The sequence below is a fragment of the Lepisma saccharinum genome, chromosome 17 (genome assembly GCF_977018435.1).
Source record: "Lepisma saccharinum chromosome 17, izLepSacc3.1, whole genome shotgun sequence".
Taxonomy (NCBI): Eukaryota; Metazoa; Arthropoda; class Insecta; order Zygentoma; family Lepismatidae; genus Lepisma; species Lepisma saccharinum.
In genome coordinates this window covers 43,271,380-43,291,485 of record NC_139245.1, presented here as the reverse complement: position 1 = coordinate 43,291,485, position 20,106 = coordinate 43,271,380, and the positions used below count along the sequence as shown (strand labels likewise).

Below are 20,106 nucleotides of genomic sequence, written 5' to 3'. Positions count from 1 at the left end.
ACTGTGGTGAGGGGATTGACAACAGTCATTACGAAGGAACGGACATAAAATTACCAATGTTAGGAATTTGAACTCATTAAACGCTCTCCTTCGTTACAGTACTGCACTACATCACTACTTAACATAACTGTATCTTTTTTTAGTATATCGAAATCAAATAATCAATATTTTAGGTGTCAGTGAAGATCAAATAATACATAATTTAAATAACATTACATTTTGCATCCTGAATACATATATGTGATTTGTGAATTAATCATGATGTGTGTGTTAACACAACTTATGAACAATAACTAAAACTAAAAGTTTTAACTATAAATCCTGGAAATCTGCAACTTCTAAGGGGAAATATGCGCAGAAGTGTGCATCGGATTCATTTTTTAAATATTCTAATATCAACGGTATCTGTTCAGCAAACAAAAAAAAGAAAAATAAGAAAGAGGAGAGGGTGGGATTTGAACCCGCGACCTTTCACACTTGATGAAAAATAAGAATAGCAGTGCCTAACCAACAACTCTACGTTAACTTAATGACGTTATACCCTTAAAAACATGTTGACGTTTATGAAGACTCCCACCTTCCTGTGTTTCAAGCACATTTTCTCGACAAGTCATGTAAAATATGTGTTTTTGAGAACTGTTCGATATTATGCAAGGTATTGTAAATAAAATGTCGCATAAACTCCTCACAAATTTGCTTCTTTCTGCACAAACTTGATGGCAATTTCCTCCAGGTGGAGAAAAACTCTATTCAGTGTTTCAAACCCCCAAAATTTCAAGTCGAGCAAGCAGAACCGTAAATATCCTTCAAGGTTCTTTTTCCAATTTATTATTTCTGTTTGTGTATTATAATAGCTGTTTATAGTTTCTAAGTTCATGGAAAGTGTTAAATTGAAAACCTATCACCGCAGCGTTTTTCGTTTAGTGGAAGGACCTACTCAAAGTTGGCTACTCTCACCTGGAGCTGAAGTGCAATGTTGCTAAGTTTACGATTTCGGAACTTAGAATTCTTTCGGGGCGATCAAATAAGATGTTGCGAAGTGTACATAGTGATTTGGATCTCATTTAAACTGTAAGTCCAGTCAAAATTAGCCTATCTGTGCATAAAATGGACTTACATGTTCAAATTAAAAAAATGTCCAGCCAACAAGACTTCAGATTTCAGGTCAACATACACACACCACACATTGATAATTCCGAACATGAAGGCGCGTGATGATATGATGAAAGGACACTCACAAACACCAGGTTGGGATTCAAACCGAGAACTCCTGCTGCACTGACCACTCTGCCATGGAGGTTGGTTTGCACCATACATACGAGGTTTGTCCAGAAAGAAACCAAACTTTCAAATTTGCCCAACAATGTTGGCAATTTTGTTAACTTACTAGCACTGCGTTTAGGGATCCTTTAGAAGTATTATGTTGTTGAGTTTACCAGAATACAGCTGCAGAGCTGTAGGTTATTTCCCAAAATGAGTTCCAGAATGCATTCCAACAGTGGAAGAAGCGCTGTATTAGCAGCGGAGGACAGTACTTTGAAAGTGATAAAACTGAAAAGGCTGTACACAAAGTAAATAAATTTATTTTGAAAAAGTTCGGTTTCTTTTTGGACAAACCTCGTATTTTACAATAACCAAGTAATTTTCCATTCCATCAAGTTGAGAATTATATCAATTCTCAAAATGTTTCATGACAGATCATGCAAGTACACCTGTTTGAGTTAAATCATCTAGGAAGATTCAATTCCTACTTAATTGTTTTGAATTTGTACAAAAAAATCATGCAAAGTTCTAGTTACATATTTATTTTGGTCTTTTTTAAGTGTAAAATTTTAAATACAATTTATACATCTTGGTTTTCACTCATCAGTTCATCCGCAACAGCATCTGAAAAGGAAAACATTCAATATCAATTCAAATGTTAACAATGCATCTGTTACATTACACTAACAGCAGGCAATGTATATATATCTGACAACGAAGTGTGAAAACTACATACGGTATGCGCCAAAATATACAGTACTGAAACTCGCGGACTTCGAACGTGCATGTGCATTTGTCGATGGGGCATAGCTCATGCCGCTCGTGTTCTCAGTAGTGAAAAGAAAGTTGTAAACTCGCTAATAGTGTGTAGAGTACAACACACATATCTTTGCCGTTGCGTAGATACCAATTTTCCTTTCGTCTCCCTCTCTCTTAGCATCACGTGTTCTACCCTGCTTGCCAACCTTCGCTATTCTTGCCATATTGTCATTCCATTCCTAGACACACTCACGCAAACATCATTGTATGTGTTAGTTCATATTTTGTGAATTTTTAGTCCATATGTATGGAGCTACATACAAAGCCACTAGTTAGTACATATTAATCCTAGTCCTGGTATAATGCATGATGTTTAAAACTCAACGTTACACCTAAATTCTCTAATTTTCTTGTTGTACGTAACAGCTGTGCATCGGCGCACTACAGCAATTTTTCTATCTGCTCCATTAGCAACACTGCTTCTTGAGTTGTGTCGCGCATCGCACAGCAGAAATATCTGTGTTGGACTCTATGTTAGTGTTTCTTTCAGGATAAATAAACTCACAGATGGCAACAATGTAATGTTCGTCTTTTAATTTCAGTACTGTATATTTTGGCGTATACTGTACATTCATAATTCCTACTCCAATATTTTACCATTTGAGAATTTAACAAGCAAAAACTTAAATTTCAATGTAATCACACTAGGTTTTACATAAATATTTTTATCGAGACTGAGTGCTACGGACGAAATTCATAATTAATGTTTACCTTGAAACTATTCAAAAACTATAATTCCTAGGTACTGAAATGTAAAAAGAAAAAAATGATGAATTATCTTAATTATGAGTTGAATTATAAAAATTCAGTCACACAAAAACTAGCCTTGTAGTACAACTATTGAGATAACATTCTGTCTGTGAAACGCACGGCTGTCTTCAAATTTTGATTATGGAATATATACATTGTACCTTCTCTAGATACAGGCAGAGTTGATTCAATTCCAGACACAGAAACATGGGCCAAAAACCTGTCCTGATGACTTTTTTTTTGTTGGAACAAACCTTAACAAGAAAGGAGCTGTTTTAAATAAGATGTCTGGAAACACTCCTATGATGGCAATTATGTCCCAACACATTTTCAATGTAATTCACACTGTGCTCTGACCACTTTTACTCTACCAGTAAAATAAAAGTCAAAGGTATGTGTACCCAAATTGTCCTATCACCACAAGCAGTCTTGTTTGTTTTGCATAATGTAAGAATTGAAACAAAACCATCATTCAATTCATGTAAACTGTATGAAAATGATAATGGACCATTTGTGTACACATATCTTTGGGCTTGTACAGTTTTTTAACAAGAGGCTGGGTGAGCCTAAGAACCACTGCTGGTGGAACAGCGATGGAAAAGGACCTACACAATATCACCTACTTTAAAAACCACTCTTGACATTGTCCATTGCTGTACAAACTTAATGACAATAAAATAATTTTAAAAAAATTGAATTCTACTTCCATGCAAAATGAAGTGGTTTCCACAATTTCTCCCCCTCTTTTATCATCACTCTGCTGAAACTTTTGGCTAATTGTGATGAAGAGAATGAATGATATAAAACATAACAACATTATTATACTGAATACTAACCACACACTCATCCAGAAGCTGCTCAATCCAATTTCCCTTTTGAATAGTTTGCTGAAATGTAATGGTAGAGGACCACCAGAAGAAACAGCGTCACCCCCAGGACATTTGAGAAAACTGCCAACTGTATGTCTGTAATCATTCTGCAATTGGAGAATAAAATTTCCATGTTAATACAAATATAAATGGAACACATTTCATCCATACAATGACCAAGATGTGAATGCAATTTAACAAAACTAAGACAACGAAATGACCTTGACCGGTTAAAATATAGCATATGAATAAAACCTGTTATCGATTAATTCACAAAACATTATCCCCGAATCATTAATTTAGATTTAAAAAAAAAAAAAGTCAAACAAAATACCAATATTGTGAATGCATAATTTGAGAAAGAAGAAATTGAGTATGTGCAGGGTGTGCATTATTTACAGATCTTTGTGCTAATTGAATGCTGAAAGATTGAGAACATATGAATGATGGGGCAGGGCCTGCATGAGGGAGGGTCGAACCGTGCCACCACCCAGAGTGGCAAATTTTCAGGGTGGCAAAATTTGAAGAGAAGAAAAAAATAAACCTATTGAAAACTTGAAAGTTATAATAATATATAACTTGGGAGTTAATATATGCCAACCCACCATTTTAAATGAACATATCAGTAGTCTCACTTTAAAACCACTGAGTGTCACAAGGTTGGTAGCAGATTCGATATCTATCATGCGTTCCTTCAAATAATTGGCAACAGTAAAACTGTCCAAATGGTGCATTTGAGGCTCAGTCTATTCCAAACCAGTTGTGTGGCTTTTCATTCTTGTGCTCACTAGTTATCTGGTGTGACTTTTTACTCCACGTAATGTAATGAGCAAATGTCCTCAAAACATTAATCTACGATTTGTTAGATGCTCTTAGATTTCTTGTAAATATATCAGCGCTTTGAAAAAAAGCAGGAGTGATGAAAAATTTCAAAGTTTCTTAGACGCCACCTGGCAGCCTGGCAGGATATCCCTACCTCCACTCGTGGAAGTGTCGGGGGGCGGCAACCTGTGAGTCCCGGTTGGGGCGGCAACCTGTGAGTCCCGGTTGATGAGAAAGAATTGGCATCGAATTTAGATATAGACGATCCAAAGACAGGCAACACTGTACAGAGCCGAAATCGAAAGAAGAAGCAGTTTCAGTACGATGAAACTGTTGAAGATCCACAAAAAAGGTACAAAGTTGACTTTATTACCAGGTCCTAGACGATTATTTTAGCTCTAAGAGAAAGATTTAAGCAGCTTACATCACAGTGAATTTCCAGGGGTCCCAAGTTCGAATCCTGGCCTGGGCATAGATGTTTGTGAGTGTCCATTCATCAAATTCATCATGTCATCACTCATCCCCATCTTCGTAAATTAGCCAAAAGTGGCACAAAAGGCGAAGTAAAATAAATCAATCATAGTGAATTTTCAATTTATTTTATATTAGTAAGCATAAAGATATGTCATTTGATCTTTGTCTGAAAAGTGTAGAAAACTCCCGGAATGTTAACACATGAAGGCTACTGAATTAAAAGATGAACTAAAAGTGCTTTTGGCTATAGTAAAACAATTACACCAAAGGAGACCTTAAACTGATAAAAGAGTCATGGTTTTCCACCTAATGTGAGTGTAGACCTTCAAACTTTAATTTACCTGTGGAAAGTGGCGAACAAAGTTTTTTTTTGGAAATTAAGGCTAATAAAAATACTATCTTGGATCAATTATGTCTGAAACATGCTTGTTTCCATTTTATGCAAGATAGCATTATACGAAGAGGAATATTACATACAAAGGTAAAGTTCCCTGTGCACCATGTCATGAAGGCACACTTAGGGGATGTGGGGGTAGGGCCACACACATTCTCGATCTAGGCCATTTTGGAGGTGATGAGATCAGAACCACTCTCCGACCGCCTTTACCTCCCAGGGTTGCCCCCAGGTACCTATTAATTTGAAGCTGGGTGAACCCCAGAGCCGCTTTATGCAGGTACAACTTAGGAAAGAATTCAGACCTCAGAACACCCACGCAGGAGACCTGGGAATATTACTTGTAATTCTTTTAAAAATCCAATCATATATTACAGACCTACAATGGTAAACATATGAAGTCAAGTCTTCATTTCTTTTCTAATACTTGTTACATTTAAGATAAGTTTAAGAGAGAGTAAATTAATTTAATTTAATTTATTCCATTAATTTCTAAACCAAACAATCAACATAATCCCTCAAAAAATAAATAAAACAAAGGTAAAAGTTTGGTATATCAGAGACACATTTCTTCAATTTTACAGAAGAAACTACTTACGGAAATGAGTTTCTACAAGGTTTACAACATTCGTCGAGGTGTTTTCTTTCATCGTGGAATATATTTGACCGGGAAATCATGTATTTTTCAAAAGAAATATCTCACCGACACACAATTGCCATTGCTTTCATTTGCTTCGCCTACATGAACTGCATGCTGCCCCCTTTTTTTCACTATGCTTGCCTAACCTAACCAAACCAAACCTAACCTTATCGGAAATGGTTTGTGGGGCTCACCGTCGACTATAGTGCATAACGGTTCATGGGCCTATCCGTGAATGGTTCGTGGGGCTATCTGTCAGCTACCCGTGCATAATGTACAATTTGTACACATGACGAACACCGTAGTAGGTATTTTTCGGTGAAGAAGGTTTCAAACACGGCATTCCCACAACGTGAGTAAAAATGTGCCTGCCATATTGTGTCATGGAAGCTAAGAAGGAATAAAAAAATCACTGTAAATGTGAAAAATTGTGTTTGTTTTCATGTAAAAAGTATAATGGCACCTTGAACTATGTTCCGCATACACAATAGGTAAGTATGAATCATGCAAAACACAAAATATCCGATTTTAATGTGTCTCCGATACACCGAACTTTTACCAAAACAAAAATAAATTTATTCTTATAAAAGTCAACATTAACGTAATATAAAATTAGTGTCGCAATTTTTAAAGTTTAACTGTGGTCGAGCGAGATATCCTTTTGTGCTTAATAGTATTGAAATAGCGTAACAGGTCTCATTATTTATTTTATAGTTTGATGTTTTACTTAGGAATATATTGATTTTCAATTTCCTGTTGCTGCGTAATGACGGGGTGGAGGGTTCAAAAGAGATTGACATCTGCCGCCACCGCCAAGGGTGGCAAAATGAATAGCGCCGCCCTGATGATGGGTGACCAACTGCATTAATACAGAAGGACCATTCCAGAGTTACATGTGACATTTTATGCACACAATTTAAGGGGTACCAGTTAGATACAGAAAAAACACTTTTAACTCGTTTATTTCTGAATTATTTACATTTGTACTTATGTATGCATAGCGGAACATTTTTCAACTTGGGATTATGTTTTTTTCACTGAAAAAAGCGTAATTTTTCACATTACAAGTATTTATTGGTAGTTGCTAATTCGCTTTCGTTACACACAATATAGCGGGCAAATCTTGACTCATGTTGTCTATCGTCAGCTGATATGCAGTGTTTCCAAACTTATGAACCGCAAAATGCCGCACAAACTATTAACAAAAGGTTTTTAAGCGAAAATTGATCCACAAACCATTCACGGAAGGTTAGGTTAGGTTCAGTTAGGTTAGACAAACAGAAAATTAAATTGAAAAAAAAAATGCTCACACGTCATCTTGTAAAACTACCGTGTGGTTGCTACACTGACAGGGGGTTACATATTTGAACGCACGGAACATTTTATTCACGTAGTCGACGGTAATGGTGGCACGAGCTATCGTGCAATGGAGATACATGAATGTCGAAAATGACATTATTTACCTGCAGAATAAGTTGCACAAATGGAAAAAACACTATTCCCAGCTTCCAAAGTCCACAGGAACTCAATTCCGTACGAACTTTCCCGTCATTTCTCCTGTAAATTTGAAGAAATCTGTTTTCACTATATCTAACTGTTACCAACAACTGACTATCGTCTTATTTGTTTAACCTTGGAACTCTCAGTGTGAGGTTATGAGACATTGACTGTCACAACCGACAGAACTTGCTTGGTTTCTTTTATACAACTTCCAAGAGATTACTAGAATCAATGCAACCATATATAGAACCCAAAAGAAGTCCACATAACTATTATTGTAGAATTTTAAATTGGAAAAATTTTGCATCATAAAAGTGTTGCTTATAATGCTACTGGGTCAATCCATATGAAGTCATACAACCTGGTTGCTTGACCATTTTTAAAAAAGTTTATTTTTTGTGTGGTGTGAGCCTCATATGTTGACAGTTCAGAACCACTGTTATTTTATTTTTACTATCACTGATTTGAAGATGGCGGGATTTCTTTTATCATGGCGCACGTCATTTTCTCCATTCGTAAGCATCAGCAGCAACTTTTTTTTCTCAGCTCTGGTAAGTCCTACGACAATGAGACAAAATCTGTGATGCTAAGCACATTATAGGCTACAATTATATTTCTGTGTAATTTTCTAAATATTATTCCTTCATAATAAATTTTAAGGTTAAAATTGTGTATTTTAATCACTCAAAATGACATTTTCAGAAATTTTTTTTAGGGGGAAGGCAGTTTGTTTGACACTTGAACACTGTTCATGTTCGTAAAGAAAACCCAAGCTGAACAAGATTCCGATGATCTCCATCAGTTGCAGTTCGTGGCCTTTCACTCCATTCTCTCACATAGCTGAGATTTCTTCAGCTTTTCTTTAAGAGCATGATAAACTCAAGATCGCACAGTACTGATGTCTACACATTCATCCCCATAAAATGTCTTGAGTCTCAGATGAATGTCAATTTGTAGCACATTTTCTGCGGTTAGAAACTTGATCACTGCACGCTACTTCAGGTGCTTCACCAATATTGCATGGTTACATGCTGCCATTTTCCTCGCAATAGTTCAGCACCCCCTGGCGATAGTAGTTTGAAACCTTCAACGGAGAAGTGGGAAAGTCGTATAAGTGCAATGTGTGGTTTCTCAAAACCCAAATTTACAAGGTGACAATGAAAATAAAAACGTAGGAAGCTTTACTTTTCAGCACGCCCTCGTATATATACTTTATTGTAGATCCATTTCAGGATTGTAATGTTGTTGATTGACATTCCAAATTACAGTTTGCAGAATTTCAACACAAAATGTTAATAAGAAATGAAATTAGGCATGCCATATTTAATGCAAAATATTGAATTTTTCACGAGTTTTGTATCTCTTAAACCAATTGAATCTCAAACTCAAAATTTTTACTGAAGTTACTTATTATGGAGTACTGTATTGTGTACGAATTTCAGATTTTTAAACAACTGCCCACCAGATATATTTAACCCTGAACTTGGAATTTTTTAACAAAAAGTACATGTTTATGACGCTGTAGAAGAAAAAGGATTAAAGTCTCAAGCTTCAAATAATTTTGACACACACTATTGGTACACAGGTACTTGCACAAAAAAATTCAAGTGTCAAACAAACTGCCTTCCCCCTAAAAAAAAAGTCCGAAAATGTCATTTTGAGCGATTAAAATACACAATTTTAACCTTCAAATTTATTATGAAGGAATAATATTTAGAAAATTACACAGAAATATAATTGTAGCCTATAATGTGCTTAGCATCACAGATTTTGTCTCATTGTCGTAGGACTTACCAGAGCTGAGAAAAAAAAGTTGCTGCTGATGCTTACGAATGGAGAAAATGACGTGCGCCATGATAAAAGAAATCCCCCCATCTTCAAATCAGTGATAGTAAAAATAAAATAACAGTGGTTCTGAACTGTCAACATATGAGGCTCACACCACACAAAAAATAAACTTTTTTAAAAATGGTCAAGCAACCAGGTTGTATGACTTCATATGGATTGACCCTACTGTGAGAGCAGACATTAGTACAACCTTAGTGACAATGAAGTTCGACCAGTCACAAATATAGGAGTGCGTGGTGAAAGAAGGAGAACACATGCATATGCTGAACATATTTTATTCAGCAGGCTACATGGAACAAAGGAAAACATAAATTTCCGCTGCAACGCAGCAATGTATGGTGTCCACACAAAATAAAACATTTTCGTCCATCTACACGTGACATTGAAGTTCGACCACTGTTAGAGGGGATCCTGTTTACCATGGTGTGACGCCGCCCCGTCGGCGAATAACTGTGGCAATGTGTCGGGGCATGCTGCGGACGAGTCGTTCAAGGTATTCCACATCGATGCGGTGCCATTCCTCCTGCAGGCAGGCGATAAGAGCAGCCACTGTCGTGGGTCCCCTCTGTTGCACACGTCGCTTAAGAACACGCCACACATTCTCAATGGGCGAGAGGTCGGGACTCGATGGTGGCCATGACAGAGTTCGCACGTGATGGTGAGTCAACCATCCTCTTGTCAGCCGCGCTGTATGAGGCCTGGCATTGTCGTGTTGAAAGATGATACGCCGCCTGTGGAACAGGTGCCTTCGCAGTGTGGGAAGATGCCGCTACAGTATGCGTGTATAGGCGTGTGCATTCACAATGCCCTCACGGACCTGTAGTGGGCCAACCTCAGATACCGTCATGCATCCCCATACCATCACTGACGCAGGTTTCTGTACCCGACGAGCATAACATTTTGCTTCATTCTGTTCCTCCTTCCGACAAATGACTGTTTTCCGTATTTTCCCGTACACAACATTGAAAATGGATTCGTCCGTCCACAAAACCCTGTTCCACTGCCTAAATGTCCATCCCCGGTGCATTCGTGCCCACCGTAGTCGATTGCCTTTGTTCAACATGCAAAGGAAGGGTTTACGTTTCGCCTTGTACACTCGGTAACCGCATCGCTGTAGGTAACGGCGAATGGTTCTGGTTGACACTTCAATGTGAAAGCGTTCTCGAGTCCACAGTCGTAATTCGGCCACAGAAACATGATTGTTGGTCTGGATATAGCGCCTAAATATCCATAGGTCACGTACGCTCAGCAGGCGTTTTCGACCGGGGGCCTTACCTGACTCTGTAGTACCCGTATTTTGGTGGTGTTTGATGATGCAGTGGATGGTTGACTTGGGTAAATTCAGTTGGCGCCCTATTTCCCGTTCACTGATTCCATCCCGTTGCAACTCCACCACTCTTCTCCTCACGGTGTTGTCAATAGGTTTGTCCCTGGCCATGGTGATGATGCACAGCGGTTCCTCGGTGCACAGCACCCGCTTATATACGGCGGACTCCCTTATGGTGTCCGGGACGTCATGCTTCCGTCGAATGCGCCACTATCTATAATTTTCCGTATGGGTCTGGTGCCTGGTCGAAGTTCAATGTCACGCGTATAGTTCCCCGTTTTCGTTCTTTACGTGACCTTGGGTGCAACATGCTGGGATCACGATTCTTGCCTGCTCACACGCCTCCTCTTACACACATGCGTCACTTCTGCGGGTCACCCATTCCACCGCCTATGCCTCTGTGCATTTAATCACGTATTCCTTTCTGGTCGAACTTCATTGTCACCAAGGTTGTAGTTGCTGGGAATGTGTGATTACGCCTGAAATTCCCACAAACGTGGCAGAATATCTACTTGCTACACAGGCCCGTAGCCAGGAATTCTTTGTAAAGGGGGGGGGAGTCAATCCTAGAGGGGGCAAATTTTTAATATATTGTGTCGCATTGGCAGATATAGCAGGGTACACAGAGACACTTACCCCCTCCCCCAAAAGAGATAAGTAACAGAAAAGGGATGATATCTTGAAAATGCAACAAACAAAAGAAACTTCCAGCAACATGAAATAGCAATATTTCGATAATGATCTTCCCAGATTGCCAAAGAATATAAAGTTTAACAAAAATAAGCTAATAGGGACTGTATCTACTTGATATTTACAGGTCGATAATGTTAATAGATGATTAATATGTACCAACAGCTTTGGGCCTCTCTGCGGATCTGATTAAGGGAGCCCTTTATAAATCATGCTTCATAATGATTCCCTAGAGATTCCAGTATGCAAGATTTTTAATTTGGTAAAATTTTCGTATCCGCAAAACGTATTTCTTCAACTTTACAGGAGAAATTACTTACCGAATGCAGTTTCTTTATAATTGTGGAAGTTCGGGGATGGGTTTTCTCGCATCGTTCATTGAATTTTGCCGGTGAATCATCTATTTTTCGATATAAATGTGTGACCGATGCACGAAAGGTCTTGCATCCATTTACTTCCAGGTGGATGTAGCCTGTGTGTGATGACGTAATCACGGTCAATCCCGGTCAGTATTTCCAAACATGTGTTTTTGTAACTGAAGAAGGTACGTTTCTGCAAATGGTTTGTGGGGCTATGTGTCAGTGGTTCGTGGAGCTATGCGAGAATGGTGTGTGGAGCTCTGCGAGAATGTTGTGTTGGGATACGTATATTTTTTTTCGAAACCAATTTTTAACTATTGTAACCTATACGTGACCCTACCTAACCTAACCTTACCGGAAATGGTTCGCGGGGCTTTTTATGGCTAGAGTCTAGTTTGTGTCCTTCTTGCCTTTTGGTGGTAAACGATGGGAGTTAACAACACGGCATGCTCGTCTTTGTTTCCGCGTTGTGAATGCGTGTTAAAGAAGAACAGGTTCCAAAAACTTCTAGATAGTGTAAAATATGTTTACCCCCAGTGATCATTCAGTGCATCGTTCAAAACCGTGCTAGCAGACAGCCGGCGCTCCGGCATCTCTTAGGGTAAGTAAGTTTTTCTTTTTACACTTTCTGTTCACGATAGCTCCACTAACCATTCACGGGAACGAGGTATGGCTACGAGGTTAGGTTAGGCCTGTCAGGTTACATTCCATTAGCACTCATTTCACTCCTAAATATGTGCTTCATCATCGAAAAATGTCCTCAGTACGTTCAATCATGCATATCCGGACAAGATCAGTTTTTCTCGATTTTCTCCTCCACGAAATCTTTATTCGCCTTGGAATTTACTTTGTTGAATTCCTTATACAATCACCTTTCCAACAATATATGACACATATTCCTTAGGAAAAGGACGTAAACTAGACTCTTACCCTTTTTATGAATGGTTCGTGGGGTTTTCGAACCTGGAAAAAATACAAAATTAGTAACACGAAAGTAGGTATTTTTCGATGAAGAAGGTTGCAACACTGCAAAACCACTGATCATGGACAACGCTAGTCAAGATTTCGGTAACGATTAGATAAACCGGAAACACATTTCTTGAAATTTACAGGAGAAAAGACGAGAAAGTACATACGGAATTTAGTTCTTGTGGACTTTCTGAAGCTGGGGAAAGTACTCTTTCGAATCGTGCAACTTATTCGGCCTGTAAATAAGGTATTTTTCGATATTCATGTATCTCCGTTGCACGATAGCTCGTGCCACCATTACCGTCGACTACGTGAATCAAATGTTCCGTGCGTTCGATTACGTAACCCCCCCTCCCTCCGTGTAGCAACCACGCAGTAGTTTTACAAGATGACGTGTGAGCGGGATTTTTTTTCCAATTTAATTTTCTATGTTTGTCTAACCTATAGCATATTGGTTACGTGCATGTTACTCACTAACAATAAACAAAAATACGTTAGAGTATTCAAATTGGTCTACTTACGCAAGTGAGTATGTATTCTTATGTGAACGACGTTTCGGAAGCTTTACTGCTTCCTTCCTCAGGTTGTCGTTTTCGGCTCGGAATATCAAGCCACGTCAGAGAAGTGTAAGGATACTGGGTGAAAGGTTTGGATTGAAAACACTTCATAGTGCTTGACATCTACAGAATTAAAACTACCTTTGTTAAAAACCCTTAAAACTCACAATAAAACACGTTAAAACCACCGCTACGGTAAACTGGAATCTAACCTAACCTTCCGTGAATGGTTTGTGGATTAATAATAATCATTTTTCGGTTAAGAAGTGTTAGTGTAACAACCACACGTGTGAGCGGTTTTTCTTTTCCAATAAATTTTCTGTTTGCCTAACCTAACCTTCCGTGGATGGTTTGTGGATCAATTTTGTTACCAGTTAGATATGCCGGAGACACATTTAACTCGTTTATTTTCAAATAAAATTCATTTCTACTTACCTCATATGCATAGCGGAACATTTTTCAACTTTGGATCACTTTTTTTTCCATGAAAAAAGCGTTATTTTTAACATCATAATTATTTATTGGTCGTTGCTAATTCGGCGGGCAAATCTTGACTCACGTTGTCTCCAAACTTATGAACCGATAAATGCCGCACAAACTTACTTACTTACACAAATCATTTCCTGTAGCGTTGTTGATGTTCGGGAATGTAGTTTTGATCCATTTTAATGCGAATGCATGTGGTTTTCTACGAAAATCTATTTCCGACGCGCTATTGTTGTGCTGCTACAAGCCGATGTTGTCCGTATATGCTAAATTGAACGAAAGGAGTGCTAATGGAACCAAACCTAACAGGCCTAACCTAACCTAGTAGGCATACCTCGTCCCCATAATGGTTCGGGAGGCAATCGTGAATTTTTGGGCTGACGTCAATGGTTTTTGGGGCTACCCGTGGATGGTTTGTGGGAAATAAGGAACAGTAAGTACTCGTTAATGTAAGAAATATACATTATTTTCGTTAGAAATTCATTATTGCACCTAAAAAAATGTTCCGCAATGCAGAATAGTACGTTAGCAATGTATAAAATGGCAAAATAAATCATTGATAGGTGTCTCCGGTATAGTAAAGTAGTACCGAATCGGAATCCTACACACTAATTTATATATCATGCAGGTGGAAAGTATGCTCATTCCTATATATATGTGATGAATATGAATCTAAAAAAGAACACCTGCTAGTTTTTTCTTTTAGTGGTTTCAAAAGTAAGATTTTTATCGTCGTTTTACTTCAAACTATCTGGCTCTATGTAATTACAGCCAATTATTTTTTTCGACACCTAATAGGATCTACAAAATATCACAGAGCATTATCTCACCTCAGAAATTAAGCTCCCAGTGTGAAATTAAACAAGTAATCTGCTACTACAATCAACAAAATCTAGCCCGGTGTTTCTCTTCTCATTCATCCATTACACGCCAGCACTTTCTTCTTTTTCTTCTACCGCGCCACGTTCATTTCGCGGATTCGGCAGGTTTGTTGATTTATATACATTAACATTATACAACATATTTGCAACCTTCATGGTTGGACTGGGATAAAGCCACACTTCTCTACCTCCCTTCAATCTATTTTCATTATGATTAGTGAAGATGAAAAAGCTTCTAACTGTGAGCAAAAATTAGTGAAAAGAAAAAGTGCATCAATATACGCTGTATAAAAGATACCGATTTAGTAAATTCGTTGACCTGTACCATAGAATAGTTAGATTATAGAAGGGGAAGCTATATTTAAACGTCACTGCGCTTGGAAATTGCATTTCCGTCGGCGGACAATAGATGGCGCGGCCGTCTTCTTTTGCTGCTCACAGAAAATAGGGAGGGAGATTCATTGACCAACTGGAGTTTTCTTCACCACAGAAGGACGGGGCTGGGTTGTGAAACAGGTTTTCTGAAAACGAGGGGGGAATATATTTCGTTTTCTGATTTCATGCAGTTCGTGAATTTACGGAGTGAAGACTTTGCTAGGCAGCTACATACCCTACCAGGGTGCGAAATCATTGAAGATTGATGTTTTTGGGGGGGGCAAAAAGATTGTGGTCTACACAGACAGTCCAGGGGTTTATCCAGGATTTTTTCCTTGGGGGGGTGTTGGAAACTTTTGGGGGGGTGTAAGTTTGGGGATGTTAAGTGCATATTTTGGACTATTTTTAAAATGTTCGCCCTAATTCAATTTGTCCATAGATGTTTCCAGAGATTAACCCCCTCCCTTCCCTTCATGTAACATTTCAGAAGAAAAAAAATGTCAAATGCTGGAAAAGATGGAAAATAGATTTTTTGTTGTAATGTTAACATTTCAGTCTAACTTTTCAAGTATTGCTTTCCTATAATGTTCAATAATGTACTTGATTTAATCAATCCTTAGACAAATACCATATTTAAACATATTATTACCAGGGATTATTTCATGCAATTCTTAAGCTGGTTATAAAGAAATTAGGAACACTTGCACAATATTTTTTAACTGTATTTGTATGCTTCTTATCGTAGGTGCAACTCAGATATTATCTTGGGGGTGCCCAATTCATTGATGAAATATCGGTGAGAATGCATTGCATGGGTGCGTGTGCTCCTGCCTGTCTGAAGTAGTAGTAATAAGTGCATTTATCTGCAGATATAATATGACTCTTAAATAAATTACAACACTGCAAGCGAAGCGAGCAAGAAAATTTTTAGAACTATTTATTTGCAAACTGATAAGGCATATTATTAATTAAGCATAGCGACAATACTTTCATTTCACAGTATTATTACTCTTTAGAATCTTGCTTTGCTCGTTCGGCGTCCTCTTTACCTCAGCACATGCCCCCTCTTGTTCTAGCTTCAGTTAGATTGATTGAGTGATTGAGTTGGTGTTTTAAGACCACTTTATGCACAGTAAGGCTAATCGAGACTGGACCTACAGTTTAAAGTGGGATTCGAACCACTTTGTGCCTCCACCAGGTATCGAACGCGGGACCCCTTGATTACAAGGTGACGGTGCTACCACTGCGCCATCGGAGAGGCCAGCTTCAGTTAGAAAATATGAATATATAATAATAAAACAATAATAATAATAATTCTATGTTGCGAGTGTGTTCCAGATTCTGCTGGTGTGTTCAAATCTCTGTTTAAACAATGATTCACAAAACTAAAATAAAGTAATGAAACTCTAGCACGGCCATAAAGACTAAAATATCGTGGGAAGTTTGGATGTACGTTTGATAGACATCTGGTATTGCTTTTGAATGGAATCGGTCAAGGAATTTGATATTGAAGTCTTATACCCTTACAAAACTTTTGAAAATACGTTTGGCGCTGTTGAGAGTTTATCTTTCAAATACTGAACGAGAGACTCTAGGGCCTTAAAAGAAAACGAAATAACATGTGCAAATAAACGCATGGGATGTTAGCTGCAAAGGGAGGACAAGGAATTTTCACTTCTAATTTGATGTAATGCTTGTATTTTCAATTATTTAAAAACTTCACTTTGCAACACAAAGAGCACAATGAAACAAGCTATTTTTTTCTCTCCACGTTTTCCAGCAGGCAGTGGCAAGCACCGTCGTGCCCCCACTGGTGCGCCTGTGGTCTAATACAAATTTGGGACTTAATGTAAATAAAATTTATTTTTATATTTACTTCCTTATACTTCCTTTGTTCTTCTGCAAAGTTGGAAAAAATTAAATATGTCATTATGTCAGGGAACAGACTAGATTAAAAGAGGAAGACAATTTTTACAATATCTTTGCAAACTGACAATAACTTTAATTCAATAGGGTGCCTGTAATTTCACAGGACACTACGCTTTTCTATTTATATCTGTTTTGCTTGTTCGGAAGCCCATTTGTCCTTTGCGACCAGGCAAACCCCACGCGACCAACCGTCCCCCCTTTTTTCAACTCTCTTTCTAATATATAATTTCTTTTACAAAGGTAAGAACTCTTAGAGCCACAAAAATGGTTACATGCATCAACTATAGACGTGAATGCATCACTTAGGTTCTTCATGAAATACTTGCCGTTTTATATCGAATACTCGGTCAGTAAATTTTATATTCGTACTTTATGAATATCCGTTGAAAGAAATTCTACCTACATATAGTGTCACTGCTACTCTCCACTTTCGGTTTCTTTCTGTCTGGTTTCATTTTCTCTACCTTCTTCATCCAGTTATGTAGTAAAGTTTCAGACATTGTTACACTAAGCAGAACGACAACACACGAACTGACATGCTACACTAAGACTGACCTAAGTTCTAAGGCATTTGACTGTTCTCTTCTTTACCACTCCAAAATCATCCATCTCGCCCAAGTTACAGAAAATAGTGTTGCTAACCATAGTAACACAATTCACTACAAGTAGTCAAACCTTTATATTTGAATTTCTTCCCTTACTTTTAGCGTACATTTTTCACATGACGAAATCGAAAGGAAAATGCAACGAAATGTAAATTTCATTCACTCGGAGGTTGAATTTACAAATCTGTAACGTATTTAAGAAATACTTATTTAGGTATTCAAACGCTGAACTGTCAACACTGTGTGCGGTATGTCTCCCTGGAAGGAGGGCGAGAGGTCAGTTTGACATTTTCCAGATGGCAGTGCCCCTTCCCTAAAGCTGACCGAAGCCTTGTCAAGGGAGCCTGGTGTTTCCAGAAAATGACCATGCTTAACATTCCACCCTCCTTCATTTAATTGGACTTCCCTTCTTGTAGCTCTACAAATGGTTCCTTTATGTTGAAGTATTGTCATTCTATTGTTCATATAAAAATCCATATTTACACCCCCCCTGCAGGGGGGGTGTTCCACTTTTCTGCTTGGGGGGGTGTTCGTCAAAATTTGGGAGGGTGTTAGGGGTGTGTGGATAAATCACTGACAGACACACACAAACTATACATACATGGGCGTCCGGAAGGGGGGCAAGGGGGGCCGTGGCCCCCCCTGGAAAATGAAAGTCAACCAAAAATTATGTATTTCACACTTATAATTTCATTTTAGCCACATTAATATGTGTTAATTATTGCATGAATTAAGCAATGTTTTTTTAGGGAACAACACTTTTATGGGGGAATATGTGCCTTGTTTGCCCCCCCTGGAAAAAAATACTTTCCTTGCCCCTCCCTGGAAAAAATCCTGCGGACGTCCATGTATACATATATTATGTATGTGCATGATAATTAGAGAATAGTAGAGTTAAACAGGTTATATTTTTTCAAATTTTCTACCAAGCAACTGAGAAGATTGCCTATATGATTAATATTTATAATGTTATTAAATATAAAAGTAAATTACTAAATATGTAAAAATACATTAGTATTAAATTCATACAAGGGAATTTATTTGATATTATTTTATGTATCAGATATTTATAATTGCCTTATCGATTGCGCAGTGAATAAGTTTTCGCCTTGTAATCAAGGAGAGCCGGGTTCGATACCTGGTGGAGCCACATAGTGGTTGGGATCCCACTTTAAACTATCGTTTGATTGACTTATTGATTTTTAGTTTTGGTTATTATGTATAGTTTTTCTACCTACCTGTGGGTGATCGCGGCAATAGGGTTGAAATAAAACATTACCTCTTATGCCTTTAGAATCGGTTTGGATGGAAGGGGGGGAGGGTGCGTGGTATTCGCATTAATACAAGGTTAGTCGAACAACTGTGCAGAATAAGGTTGACTAACAATGGCAGTGAGCCTAAAGTATCCAAAGTAAACATATATTGCTTAAATATGTCTGTATTATACAGTGACGCAGCTACAGGGGGGTGCAGGGGATCATTGTAAGCAATTACCCCTTCGATTTCAAATTTTATGCAAATAAAAATTCATTTTGTAAAATTTTCTTGCTTGCTTTGCTTGCATTATCTGCTTTTCTTGTTTTCGTCAAGTTCAGAGCTGTAGGTAGGGGCGGAGGGAGAATGATCTAAAAAAAGTTGTAAAAGAGAGAATGCCATGGCATCCAGTGAAATTAATTGTGCACTATTAAATCAATATTGTTTTCAATTGCAAAAATTGGATCTAAAAATTTTTGAGGTATCTATCTGCATTTTTTCCGGACCTTCTCATCGGACTAAAATGTATGATAAAAAGTAATCCCCTCACATTAGCCTTCTAATACTAATAGTAACTAATGTATTCAACAAAGTTCCCATTTCTGTTTTGGGGGTTGAACTGGACCTCTAGATTTCCAGTGTTAACCCAGCATCACAAGATCAATTGGAATCTAGTAGAAGGAAATATGGTGGACTCCAGCTTTGAGAGACGGGTAATATGGCGGTGATGGGACTTCATTCACTGAAAATTCGTCACTCAATGAAAGTCGATTGGAAAGACTGAATTCCGAAAAGGATTTCAATTTTAATAATAGTCGACATTATTAATAATAATTTCAACAATAGCATTTCTTTTCGATATATTTCATGAAACAAGACTTTTTTATATTAATAGATCATCAGTGCTGGAGTTGTGGGTGTGGAGAAGGACTGCAGAGAGGTGCTTTTCCCCCAGTTAAGTAAATTTTCATTAACCATCCCCTCTTGCTAGGATAATTTGCATAAGCATCCCCCACTTCTTCATTGTCTCCATGCTGATCTACACAAAGATCCTCCTCAACCAAGCATACCAGCTATAGGAGTTTCCACTTCGAGCACTGTAGATCATACGCATAAAATAAAAACACACTGGAAAGAAGGAAATGTCCGCAGAATTTCAATATGGAAGAAAAATGAACTTCACAAAATGCCCCCAAATAATGGTAACAGTTAACCCATACGCTGTGAACCCTTAGGGCAAAGGAATAATTCTACTCCACATCCTACTGAGTTTTGGGACTACTTTGAAGTAACAT

At 38.0% G+C, this 20,106-nt stretch overlaps 1 protein-coding gene across 2 annotated transcripts in view; it reads right to left on the bottom strand.

The window, feature by feature from the left end:
- Positions 1–1,789: 1,789 nt before the first annotated feature.
- The window catches only part of LOC146001287 (dolichyl-diphosphooligosaccharide--protein glycosyltransferase subunit 4-like), an 87,525-nt gene continuing 69,208 nt past the window's right edge, over positions 1,790–20,106 (bottom strand). Inside the window, exons 4-5 of one of the 2 annotated variants that reach the window (XM_083138588.1) lie at positions 3,669–3,808; positions 1,790–1,887 (exon numbers count right to left, since the gene is read on the bottom strand). In XM_083138588.1, coding sequence (XP_082994714.1) covers positions 3,691–3,808 — 118 coding nt within the window. In that variant the 3' untranslated portion in view covers positions 1,790–1,887; positions 3,669–3,690. Of the gene's footprint in view, positions 1,888–3,668; positions 3,809–14,597; positions 14,829–20,106 lie in introns of those variants that run through there. The other variant, XR_014443559.1, reaches the window with a different exon arrangement.